Raw genomic sequence first — 13073 nt, forward strand, 5'->3', positions numbered from 1 at the left:
TCCGCCCTGAGGTCTGTGTTTCCCTCGCTTTTGGGGCTCCATTCGTTGTCATATATCGTCACGCAGAGACAGATGTGCCCTAAAGATCCAGTGTCTAAGGATCCTTCTTACCCCCCGCCCCTGTCCCACCCCCAGGTCCAGGAGCGGGAGGACTGGAGGAATCAGGGAGCCCAGGGAGAGCTGTCTATGTACACCTCAGCGAGGGAGTGGGAGTTGTTATTGTCTTTACTATGTTTAATGTCTAGTTCCCGGAACTGGAAGATTGTGACGCTGGGCTGCGGAGATGTGCCCCGCGGGCCCTTGGTGGCCATTGGCTCATCTCTTCAAGGGCAGCTCTGGTTGTGACTGGCTTTCAGAAATGAGCACCCCGTCCCGCCAACCTTCTCAACAACTCAGTCCCGAGAAGACTCACCGGCTGAGTTTTAGGCGTGGAAGGGACCGCAGGCGCATGGAGCATCATTTCCGTTATCTCACTCAGCCGATGGCGCGCTGGGGCCTGAGGGGTGTCCGAGCAGCTCCAGGCACGGAGGCGTCGCTCCGACTTTGGGTCCGATGCCCCGGGTCCGAGAGCACACGGGCAGCCACCGCAAGTCCGCGGGATCCCCTGCCCCTTCCCCGCCAGCAGCCGTTCTTCTAGAAAAGTCCCCTGCCCACATTTCATCGTTTCTTCACATTTGGACCCGTTTTTTCAAAATTGGGTTGTGGGGAAATCCAGTGACCAGACAGCCGAATGGAAACCCCTTAAATAACTGGGGCCGCACGTTTACAGAGTCTGTAGTGTGTGTTTCATTGAAGAGTTTCACGATGAAGCAACAACAAAGATCACCGTCCTGACAGCCTCAGTCACTTACCTCGGGTGAAAGATGAAAGTAAATATCGGGATGAATTCTTTTCTAGCGGCTCCCCCACCCTCTTTTGGAATGGGGAACACGGGAGCCACCCTGAAAGGCATTAGGAGTCGAAGGGGAGGCAATGCTGGAACCGTCCTCTTGTCAAAGGCTGTGACGCCGGCCTGAGTAAATGTCTAGAACCGGAAAAGCAAACGAACTAGTTGGCGTCTCTATCTTGGGGGAAGCTGCCGTTGAGAGGTCATGATGTCATCAATAGGAGGATGTGTTCCGATGAAATCCTTGCTGGAGAAACTCGAGGGTTGAACCTGATAGAAACAGGATGTCCACTGGAGTCTGGTGCTGGTGACCCAGGCTTGTGTTATCAGCAAGATTCAGTGATCAGTGTTATGGACATGAAATCACCCCAACAGCTCCTTAGTGGTTCCTCGCTGATGGGAGAGAGCCCGGGACCCCTCCAGGGATGGAGGGCCTGGTGGTGTGACATTCCTCATGCCCCGCAGGGCGCTCAGGCCCGCTGCCCTCGTGGTGTGTCAGGAGGGTGGTTCACGGTTTCCAGGACTGACACGCTGGGAGTGTTATGCTTGGCGTTTCAAACAGGTTTCTCCAAACATCCTCGAGGAGACAAAGGAAATGAGGTGGAACCGGCCAGTTTCTCCTCTGCGGTCAGCGTTTCCCGGTGTGCGGTGTGCAGAAGGGTGAGTCAGGCGCCCTCGCTGCTTTGGGAGAGCCGCAGGCGCCCAGCTTTGGGGCGTTAACCCTCCCAGCTGAGTGCTGCCTCAGTCCTGGGTTTAAGCATACTGCAAGTCACAACGCCAAGGTCATCCCATTCTCTCTCTCTCTCTCTCTCTCTCTCTCTCTCTCTCTCTTTCTTTCTTTTCTCACCACAAACTCTGGTTTCGGTGGCAGGAAAGGAAGGATACATTCCCACCAGGTGCCCGGGAGTCCCATTTAGGCAATAAATTATAGGGCCGGTGGTTAGTTAAGCTTTAATTGTGATAAGGGCGGATTTTGGAGGAAACCAGTAGCCCACCATGTAGCCAACACCTAGGACCTCAAACAATGCGTTTTCCGTAGTAACCCAGCCTCGGTCTCGTTTTCCTGCAGCCTGGGCAAACGGACGGGGTGGGGAAAGTCGGTTTACAGTTGTTCCTCTGGAAAATATTGCAATCATTAATAAATAATAACACAAAAATGAACTGTGTTTCGCGTACTCACGTTTGTAAACAGACTTTTGCCCAGCCCTGTATATAATACATAGTTGTCCTTTAACTTAGGCTCATTTTTTTGGTATCCCTGTCCTATTGGTCATGAGATTTCTTTAAAACAAAACAAAACAAAACAAAAAACCAAAAACAACACACACAGCTGAAATGAATCAGTTACAAAGGAAAGGCCTGTGGGAGGCCGGGAGGGCTGCTGGACATTGGCTCAAACAGTTTGTAACCTAGTCTTCCCTGCGGGTCCCCCCTCTGGCTGGAGGCGGCTGCGCCCTCTGGAGCTGACCCCGGGGCAGGGGCAGGGGCAGGGCCAGGCCGGGTCCCAGGCAGAGCCCGGCCGCAGGGAGCGGGGACCCGCGCACCGTCAGGGCTCCGCTGGGCAGGGCTCCCGGCTAATCCCCGGGCGGACCGGGCGGGGGCCACGGGCTTATAGGCGGCGGCGGCGAGGAGCCGGGGCGCAGGGAGAGGTGGCGGCCCAGGGAGTCCCCACCTGCGGAGCGGAGAGAAGCGGACTTCGGCAGGGGAGGAGGGGCCGGAGCCCCACCCGGCGGGCGCAGTAAAGCCCGGGACCGCGGCCGGCGCTCCAGAGGCTCCGGGAGAAAGGCGCCTCCTGCGCCCGGATCGCTCCTCCGCCGCCTGCGCCCCCGCCTGCGCCCCGGACCCCAGCAGCGCCCATGGCGGCCGCCCCAGCCCCGCGCGCCCCGAGCGGAGCCCCGTGCCGGCTGCTGCTGGCCCTCGCGGTGAGTGCCCGGCCCCGGCCCCGGCCCCGGCCCGTCGGGGGGCGCGGGGCGCTGGGGGACCAGATGGAGCCGGTGGCTGCGGCGGGAGGGCGGACGGGACGGGACGGGAGAGGCCGGCAGCCCGGGCGCCGCGATCCCCGGGGAAGCGGAGGTGTCGCCGCCGATCCGACCCGCGGGCGCAGCCGGACGCGCAGCGGAAAGCGTGGCCCCGGGGCCCGGGCAGCCCGCGCCCCCGCCCCCGCCCCCGCGCGCCTTCCGGGTCGCCTCGCCTCCGCGTGGGTCCAGGCCTCCGGGGGGCCTCCGGGGGCCCCGAGACAAGCAGGGCCCGGGCGGTCGTGGGGGTGAGGGCGCGCGTGGTGGGCCTGGACCCCGGCCCTCCGCTCCCCGGGGGCGCGCTCTGGGTGCGCCCGTCCTTCCATTTCCCTCCTCCTTTCTGGTCGCCCTGGGGTGACCTTCGCCTCCTGTTGGAGAAGATGCCCCCCCAGATCCCTGCCCCGAGGCACCTGGTGCTCCCATGCTTCGCCCGCCCCCCCAAAGCGCACGGCCCGGCCCGGCCCGCCGGGAGCGGAAGGGGTGGCCCCGCCGGGGTGGGACGGCTCCCCTCGGGCTGACCGGCCTGGGGGACCCGAAGGCGCGGATCCCCTGGGGGAGCGGCCCCCCGGAGGGTGTGGACGGGGCGCCCTGGCCTGGCCTGGGGCCTGGGGAGGGAGAAGCCATAACCCTTTGCACTCGCTTGCTTTTTCCTCGATTCCTTTATTCTACTCGGGGTTTAATTTTTTAAACACCCCAGATCTTACAAAGCGCGGCAGTAGAATAAAAAAACTGGAGTTTCTTTTTTCATACAAACTTATTTATTTGGATTCTTTTATATTTCAAATTATTGATACATTCAATGCAATTCGACATACGAGCTGCTACCCTGTGGAGTCACCGAGTGCAGATTAACTGGACCCGGGCGGGGAGGCGCTCTGGTCCTGGTTCTGGTTCCTTTGATGGGGAGGCTCTGGTGCTGGGTCTGCAGTCAGACCGGATGGACCGGGGGCTGGACAGACAGACGGACCATGGGAAGGTTCCTCTGGGGCCAGGGGTTTGGGGGGTGGGGGGGAAACTGGGGGCTGAAATACTGGGACAGCGTCCCCCTTCGCTGCCGCTCTTATTTTACAGCGAACCCCTCAGACTGTTAGGTAATGAGATTGTAGTTGTCACTATTGGAAGGTCTTCAGAGCTCCATGGACCCCACACCCTTCACTGAATTCCTGGGTCCTTGTTGTTGTTTGTATGTATGTATGTATGTATGTATGTATGTATGTATGTATTTATTTATTATTAATTAAGGAAAAGGGGGTGGTTAGTCTCAGGCAATAATAGCATCGCCTTGTGTATACTTCCACACACAACTGTCTGCGTCCATCTCAGATCCTTCTAGAAGACAGTGGTGATAAGTGAATAAGGACATGGAATAGCCCCCGAGCCGGGGTCCTGCTTAGCTTCTCGGCAGGATAGACCAGAGGTGGGGTGGGGAGAGGGCAGGGCCTGGGTGCCCCCCTCCTTCTGCTGCCTCCGGGAGGGAAGGCCTGGTGGGGGGCCCTGACGTGGACCCCGGGTCCTGGGCATCTCTCTGCAGAGCTGGGCCCCTCAGCGGCTGCCGAGGGTGTGGGCCCCCGTGGGGAAGGTGCAGAGAGACTATTGGAGTTGAAGATGTTCTTAAATAAGCGTGACTTTGGAGGACGCCCTTGACATTTCATGACCCGCATACGCCAAGGAATCCTTCCCCATTCCACTCCCCCCCAACCCCCCTCCGCTTCAACTCAGGCTTCTGCCCAAACACCTAGGAAGCTTCTCTCTCCAAAATCATCAGGTGTCTTTATTGCCAAGTCCAAATCACTCCTTACACAACTCCACCTTGGAGATGGTGCCTTTATTCTGGAAATGCACTCGTCTCTTCTTTCCCGGCCACTCAGAATCCGGCTCCCCATTCTAGGTCTTGCCCCTAAAATGTCCTACAGGTGCCTACATAGACGACATTTATTTTGCTAGTTTGGATATCTCCATTGAACAATAGGCCTTTAGTATGATGCGTGGCACGACATTTATCTTCCCAGACAATGTTGCTTTTATTCTGGCGTCCTATATTTCAAACACCTTGTTCCTCAAGGAAGTCGGGAAGCTGTTTGTTTTTCTTTCCCCACTGTTCCCCTCCTTCGATCCCTCTTTCAGTCCCTTTAAATCCACATTCAGAAATATCTCCTGGGTGACTTTCCTGCTGTCCATCACCTCGGCTACTACTCCTTGCTATTACACCTAACGCCACGATGAATAAACCTTTATATACGTTATCTCCTATATGGGAAGTGTATCATATTTATGGGGATGGATTACCAGAAATGGGATTGCCAGATAACAGTATAAATGACTTTGTACTTCTTATAGGTGTCACCAGCTCCCTGTCCCCTCCATAGAGGTTGTATATGACTAGCCAGGAAGCTATTTTATGATAGATAGCATATCATATCATTGAGGAGATAGATATACACATAGTATACCACACTCTGTATGTGGTATGAGGCCACAGTACTTAATCTAGGCAGTCATTTGGCAAAAGATAAAGTTGAATCCATAACTCATTCAGAACACCAAGAAAATTCCGAACAGATGAGAGATTTAATTATATCTACCATACAGATATTAGAAGAAAACATGACGAATTTCTACTTAAATTTGGAGTAGACATTTATGGCTCAGATTTCAAAAGCCATTTATTAAAATTGAGAAAATCAATTATATTAAGACACACAGACACAAACACTTGTCCATGGCAGTAAACTATGCCAATGTCAAAGGCAACTGACAGTGTGGAAAAACAAATTTCAGATCACATTTTAAAGGCTTAATCTAATATATCAAGTGCTCTTCTGAATCAAGAACATGGACATGAACGTGGAAATGAAAAATTCCCATAAAGTAACAAAAACGGCCCATAAAAATATTTCAACCTCATTCATAATAAGAGAAGGTGACTTTAAGGCTATAGTGAGTCATTTCTTATTTGGCAAACATCCAGAAGTTTGACAGCTTGCTGTGTAGGCAAGAATGTGAAGAAATTGAAAGTCTCATAGCTGGTGAATGGGACAAAAATTACTACCTTTATGGACTGTATACAAGTATATCACATGCAAATGGAAACTTTTACTTCTCCCTTTCCAAATTGAATGCATTTAATATCTTTCAGTTCTTCATATACGGATATCACATTATTTTTATTTTCGAGACTGTAGGATCTTTTAATATGTGCTGAGGCTAATATCCTTTCATTGCTTTTCTTTTTCATAATTTTCCTGTCTATTCCTAATTATTGATATTTTCTTATGACCTTTTAAATCATCTTGTCTAGTTCCAGAGAAAATACTGTTGGGATTTTTATTAGGACTATGAAATTTATAACAGTGAAAATTGATACATTTATGTTGTTTATTTTCCTTTTCAAAATAAAGATATATCTGTTGCAAGTCCACTTCTGTGCCCTTGAGAAATATTTTCAGATTTTTCTCAAGTAGGTTTTACATGTTTCTTGTTAAATTTACTCCCTAGGATTCTATTTTATTGCTTTTGAAAATGATTTATTCTCTTCCATTATATTACTTAACTGGTTTTATTTATGTGTATGAATACTGATGACTTCTCTATTTTAATTGTTATTGCTGTTCCTTTACTGAAATTCTCTTATTGTTCATAGTAATTTATTGGTTGGTTTACTGGGGTTTTCCAAGTAAATAGTCACATCAAATGCAAATAGAGATTTTTTTTTTCCTCTTCCTTTCCAATTCATATGCCATCTCCTATCTTTCTCTTGCCTGATATACTTTAACTAGGGGCCCAGTGCACGAATTCATGCACCTTGAAAGGAACTGTGAGTCACGAGGCTGCAGCGGGCACAGGGGCAGGTCTCGGCCCATCCTCCACGCCCCCTCCTGGCCTCTCCCGCCGTGGCCCCCAGTCCCCTGTCTGCCAGCAGCCCCGCTCCCTCCACCGCCACTCCCACATGCTGACGGCGCCGGCCTGGCTCACACCCACTGATGGCATGAAGCAATTGGGGCTGGCACCAGCAGCGGGTGTGAGCAGGGCCGGTGCCGTCAGCAGGTGCGAGTGGTGGCTGCTGCCCTGATTGCCCCTCAGGGGCAGGGGGAAGTGGAGAAGCCCTCATGGGTGATCGGGGTGGGCAGCCACTGCTCGCACCCGCTGACGGCGCTGAGTGATCCGGGCCGGCACCGGGTGGCGGCAGTGGGTGTGAGCAGGGCTGGCGCCGGCAGCAGGTGTGAGCGCCCAGCGGGACCACAGTGCACGGGAGCAAAGAATTTTCAGTAACCACCAGAGGCTCGCCCCGATGACAGCGACCGGTGCCCCGCCTTGGTCTGGCTCCCCTGCTCACCTGCTCCACCATCCCGCTGTGGCTGATGCCTTCCATGTTCCGTGCTCTGCTGCTGACGCCTGCCATGGTCTGTGCACGCCCCCTGGTGGTCAGCGCACGCATAGCGACCAGTGGTCTGGCTGTCTGGTTGTTCTACCGTTCGGTCTATTTGCATATTCGGGTTTTAAATATATAGATGTCACATTAACTGTAAACAATGGCCTTCATAAGTCTGTTTTGTTGCTGAGTTTAGTGTGGCTGCCATTTGTGCTTTCCTATTGATGTTGTGATTATAATTTATATATATAAAAGCCTAAGTGACCGTTATGACCCGACGATCAGAACAACCGGTCGACCAGTTGCTGTGACACACACTGACCACCTAGGGGGCAGACGCTCAATGCAGGAGCTGCCCCCTGGTGGTCAGTGTGCCCCCACAGCCCCTTCCCTAGCCAGCAAACCTCTTGCGGTCCCTCCCCCTGTCCAGCAGGCCCCATCCGGCATGAGGTTCCTAGACCTCGTGAATTCCTGGCATGAGGTTCCTAGTCCAAGCCAGTGACAGGAATGTGTATCCCAGACCCCTGCGAGGGCCGGTTTACCTCCAGCTCACCCCTCCGATGAAGGCTTTGTGTTTGGGTCCCAGGCTAATGTGGGCGACACTTGTCTTAGATCTAAGGTGGACCCATGTTTTGTTTTCACTCTTTTCCAGGGAATTAAAAAAAAAATAGTCAAATCTTTTCGGATCAGAAGTCATATTTAGTTACTACTCTGAGTCCCTCCTTTGCCCTATTTTTGCCTAGCAATTCCTTGCTAGATGCTTTAGGACGTCTCCAAAACAACGTATCCGTCATTTTCATTTTTGGCACGGGGGGTCTGTGTGACTGTCCTGGCCGCCTTCATTGGAAGTGAAAATGGTTTCCCGGTTCCATTCCTCACACAGGTCAGACTTACTTAGTCAAATGGAAAGGTTCTTATGTAATTTATCTGCTTACAACCAGCCTTTGTCTGATTCTCTGTAGGAAATAAGACCCATGTGCTTTGTTCATGCTTTCAGAATCTGTCCACACCTACTTGTCAGAATACATTTTAAACTTCTGTTCCTCTTGTGCTATATGCATCGGCTCTTCCAGATTTTCATGTTCAGGTCTGTGCCGTCTCTGAGCCTCTACATCTGCCATTCCTCTGCCTGGAGCATATAAACTCTGCTCCTTCTTGGCGTGGATAACCGTGCCGCCACTCTTCAGGTGACATCATCCGGCTCTGACCTGGGGCTGGTTTCCCCGCTCTCCCATAGTGCCCTGTGCTTCCCTGTCACAGCCCTTACCCTACGTCACTGAAGTTGCAAATATGCCTTGCCCTTGAATCGGAGTGTTTGTGAGGATCGTGTTTACTGCTGTGTGTGTGACACATGGCAGACATTCCTAAATATTTGTTGGATGCATCAATGAGTGGATGTATAGGACACTTCTCCAAAGTATCGTCTTTATTCATTCTCTCCTTCTCCCCTGTTTTTACGTAGTCCAGGTCACCATCCTCCCTCTCTTAGAGTCCTGCTATAGCTTCCAAACTGGTCTCCTGGCTTCCATCTTTGCTTCTCTGTAGCCCATCGTCACATAGGCACCGGAAGGAGTCTGTGCAAATGAAGAATGATTTTATGTAAATACTTGCCAGAATACGCCTCTGCGGCTCCTAAACCTGAGGCTGCTCCTCTCTGCACTCAGAGTGAAGCCTGCACTCCTTCGTGTGGCCTTTTAGACCCTGTGTGATATGCCCTGACTGTCTCTTTAACATTGTCTCCTGTCACTCTTCCCGCACTTGCTCTACTACGAGGGCCTCCGTTTTGTCCCCATAAAACTCAACCAGTTCCCTCCCAGGACACCTGCTCTGGTGTGTCCACCCGGAAGGCTCTCCCGCTGCTGCATTGTCCTCATTGCATTCACGCGTCTGATCTTCCCACTGTCGCTCTCCGTGTCTTGTTTTTCTCGTAACGTTTATCTCCTGGCCTCATGTGACCTTGTGCATTTGTGTATTAACTTGTTGAGTCTCATTATGATGTCACCTCCATGAGGTCGAGGACTTTGCCTTGTTCATGGCTGTAGCCTTTGAACTCTGCCCAGCAGCTCGCAAGCAGCCCCTGAAAGTTGGTTGAATGAGAAAGTGGATGCTTGCTTGCAATCACCTTGAGCTGGGACCCTCAGTCCTCAGACTGCACTCCTGTTCTCTCTGGACTATGCATCCTGGACAGTTCCTCCCATATTGTAACTTCCAGTTCCTACGCTCTCTTCATGGTGTCTGTCCTCAGTTTCCAAGTGAAATATAATTCTGTGTTACCTGATTCTACACATGCAATTAAAATTAGATAAAGATTCTTTGATGTGTATTGGAAGTAAAATTTATTTTTTTAAATATATTTTTATTGATTTCAGAGAGAAAGGGAGAGGGAGGGAGAGATAGAAACATCAAGGATGAGAGAGAGTCATTGATTGGCTGCCTCCTGCACGCCCCTTACTGGGGATCAAGCCCGTAACCCAGGCAGGTGCCTTGACTGGGAATTGAACTGTAACCTCCTGGTTCATAGGTCGTTGCTCAACCACTGAGCCACGTCTGCCGGGCAGAAGTAAAATTTTTTATTCAAGTTTTGCTGATTTTAATTTATGTTTATAGACTTTGTAAGTAATGATGTAAATGTTACTTTTACTGATCTTGCATTTGGTCAAACTATAGAAGAAAAACGGTGCATTTTTCAGAAGCATCCATTGTAAAATGTCAGAGAAAACGGCATTAAATTGCAGTGTGTTCAAATATATATTGTATTGGAATTGGTTGGTTCACCATAAGTCACTAAATCATTAAAATTTTTTTTAAGTAAAATATTTTCTAAAATGACCTTAACTCTCCTTTATGAGAAGATGGACCTTCAAAATAAGTTAGTATTTGAAGGTTACGTGCTCGTTCCTGGGGGGCGTTTTACATGGAAACAGGCCACTTCACCCCGGGGCAGTGAGTCAATGCTCCTCTTCAGAAGCACTGGGGCTTTTTTGTTTTGTTTTTAAAATACATTTTTATTGATTTCAGGGAGGAAGGGAGAAGGAGAGAGAGATGGAAAGAAACATCAGTGATGAGAGAGAATCATTGATCTGCTGCCTCCTGCACGCTCCCTACTGGGGATCAAGCCCACAACCCAGGCATGTGCCCTTGACCGGAATCAAATCCAGGACCTTTCAGTCCACAGGCCTACGCTCTAGCCACTGAGCCAAACCAGCTAGGGCGAAGCTCTGGGGTTTTATTTAGGCTGTTTTTTATTTGGTACCACAGCTCAATTAGGCAGTTGGCAATTAATGGAAACATTTTGCTGGCTCATTGATTTGTTTTTGTTTCTCCTTCCTATTTACAAACCTGTGCTGCCTTCCTAATAGTTTCGGTGCTTGCTGGCATAGGTTGCCTTTGGTTCCTCAGTATACCCACTGAGTTTGGGAAATGATTACTAGCTTTATTTTATAGGATAGGAGACAAAGCCCACGATGGGAGCGATTCTCTGAGTGTACATTCTCTGTGAAGGCGTGAGCCAGGACTCAGTCTATTGTTTTCTTCTTACCCTGATACCGTTTTTCTGATGTTTTACTCCAGTGTAATTATGACCTTATTTTGTTAGTTATATAAACTGATTTATAATTGTACAAATTTATAATTTATATAAACTTATATATACATTAAAAGTATTTTTAACTCATAATGTTGAATTGATTTTTAGATCTTAACATGTGCCTGTGATGCGTGCAAAACAGTGACACTACATGTTCCCTCCCAACTGGATGCTGAGAAATTTGTGGGTAGAGGTAAGAAACTGCCAAAGTAGGTAAAAGCCTGATTTGTACGATCTGGTGAAGTGAGTGTAACTTTCAGAGGAATAACAGTATTGGAACCAAGAGTTAGAACTAATATAGCACATTATCATTTATAATGCTTATGGTATCATTCCAATGAAAGGAATATTGGTGTGTTGTTTTATTTAAAAACATGATTATATGAAATAGATAAAATGTTTACTTTGAGTAATAAAAATTATTAATATTCGCATTAATTGAAGGAGATGGCATATGTTTTAACATGTTTCTGTGAAATGGAGAAATTGTGTTGAAACTGTTTCCTAAGTTTAATGGTATTGTTTTTGGATTTTTTGTCCTAAAACATTTTGGCATCTTATTGACATTGATTTTCACATATCGTTTTTTCAGTAATTAATTTTGTATATAACTCAACTGTATAAGAAAAAAAATCAGACCAATGAGAACACATAATATGATGACTATTTAATAATAGACATAAAGAGTTCAAGAATATCTTAATTCAGTAACTGCCCATTTTAATTCTCTAGATTCTACTTACTTCAAATGTACTAATTTCATGTAATAAAAAACTTCTTTTTGGTGTTAATTTAAATATTCAAACAATGGGGTTTCCATGCTTTTATATCAAGACAAATACCTCTCTATAAAAGGGTCTAGTATATGGGTTAGCAGTGATGCGTGTGCTCATTTGTGTTTAGCACAACTTAGTTACCCAGAGTTTTATATGTTCTTTTAAAAGCGAAAGATGTACCAGTGTCAGTGGTTAATTCTACGTTTTTGCCCCATGTGTACATTTCGCTAAAACCGTACATTAGCGTGCGCCACCTCACAAAGGACGCCGTGCACGTTCTTTCGCAGTGAACCTGGAGGGGTGCTTGCAGTCCGCAAACCGGATCCACTCCAGTGATGCTGATTTCCGGGTCTTAGAAGACGGTTCCGTCTACACGGCCACAGCTGTTCTCTTCTCCTCCGCGAAGAGACATTTCACCGTCTCCCTTTCCAACTCGCAGACCCACGAAGACAGGAAAATACACGTCCATTTAGAGCGTCAGACACAGGTACCACACTCCGAAAGGCAGTGGGGAAGGGTGTCCTCCAGGTGTAACCCCCATCCCGGGAGCACGTGCAGGCAGAGCGGCGAGGGATAGTCTAGCTGCAGGAGGACGAAGCCGTGACCAGCTTATCCGTGTTCACACGGGAGAGGCCTGTGCGCACGGGCTCAGGAGAGGCTGTGGTTTGGGACATCCAGGAGCGTGAGATGAGCTACAGCATGAGAGCTTGAGAGTAGACACGAAGGCGCACTTTCTGTCTTTTCTGTAGAATCGATTTTTAAGAACACGTTTTGAAACTGTATCTGGAGGCCTCGTGGCATGGTCTTGAGGGTTAGAACAGCATGGTTAGGCCTTAGACGGCATGAACGGTTAGAACAGCATGGTTAGGCCTTAGACGGCATGAACGGTTAGAACAGCATGGTTAGGCCTTAGACAGCATGAACGGTTAGAACGGCATGGTTAGGCCTTAGACGGCATGAACGGTTAGAACGGCATGGTTAGGCCTTAGACGGCATGAACGGTTAGAACGGCATGGTTAGGCCTTAGACGGCATGGTCTTGAGGGTTAGAACGTAGATGGCTATCTCAGGTGGTGGTCTGGACCTGACCTGTGCTTATGGCATGGTGACGCCCAAGCTCACAGTGCCTTCTGTCCCCCCCCCCCCCCCCCCCCGGCCGCACTCCCTGCCCCAGCTGGAGCTGTCACCACGTCTCCCTCCTCATTCTGACAGCTCTCTCTGGGGGTCCCGGCCCTTCCTCCCTGTTGGTGAGTGGAAGAAGCTCACACCAAACCCCGAAGGGCGCACAGTCCTCTCATGTTCTTTGCGTATCTCCCCTTCCATGGTTTTGCATGGCAATGTGGCGAGAGTCATCTTCTTTCTCAGCGTGGCTTCTCGGCCTACAGTTCCATCTCCCTCTCTTCCAAATGCCCGTCCCGTTATTTTCGCAAGAGGGCTGCCGC

The 13073-nt window shown here is 49.7% G+C and overlaps 1 protein-coding gene across 3 annotated transcripts in view; it reads left to right on the plus strand.

The window, feature by feature from the left end:
- The first annotated feature begins 2313 nt into the window (after window positions 1–2313).
- Window positions 2314–13073, plus strand: part of DSC2 (desmocollin 2) — a 32541-nt gene continuing 21781 nt past the window's right edge. The window contains exons 1-3 of one of the 3 annotated variants that reach the window (XM_079784984.1): window positions 2314–2808; window positions 10965–11049; window positions 11920–12119. In XM_079784984.1, the coding sequence (XP_079641110.1) occupies window positions 2743–2808; window positions 10965–11049; window positions 11920–12119 (351 nt within the window). In that variant the 5' untranslated portion in view covers window positions 2314–2742. The remainder of the gene's footprint in view (window positions 2809–10964; window positions 11050–11919; window positions 12120–13073) is intronic. The other 2 variants (XM_079784986.1, XM_079784985.1) reach the window with 2 other exon arrangements.

Source organism: Cnephaeus nilssonii, assembly GCF_951640355.1.
Source record: "Cnephaeus nilssonii genome assembly, chromosome: 11".
Classification (NCBI taxonomy): Eukaryota; Metazoa; Chordata; class Mammalia; order Chiroptera; family Vespertilionidae; genus Cnephaeus; species Cnephaeus nilssonii.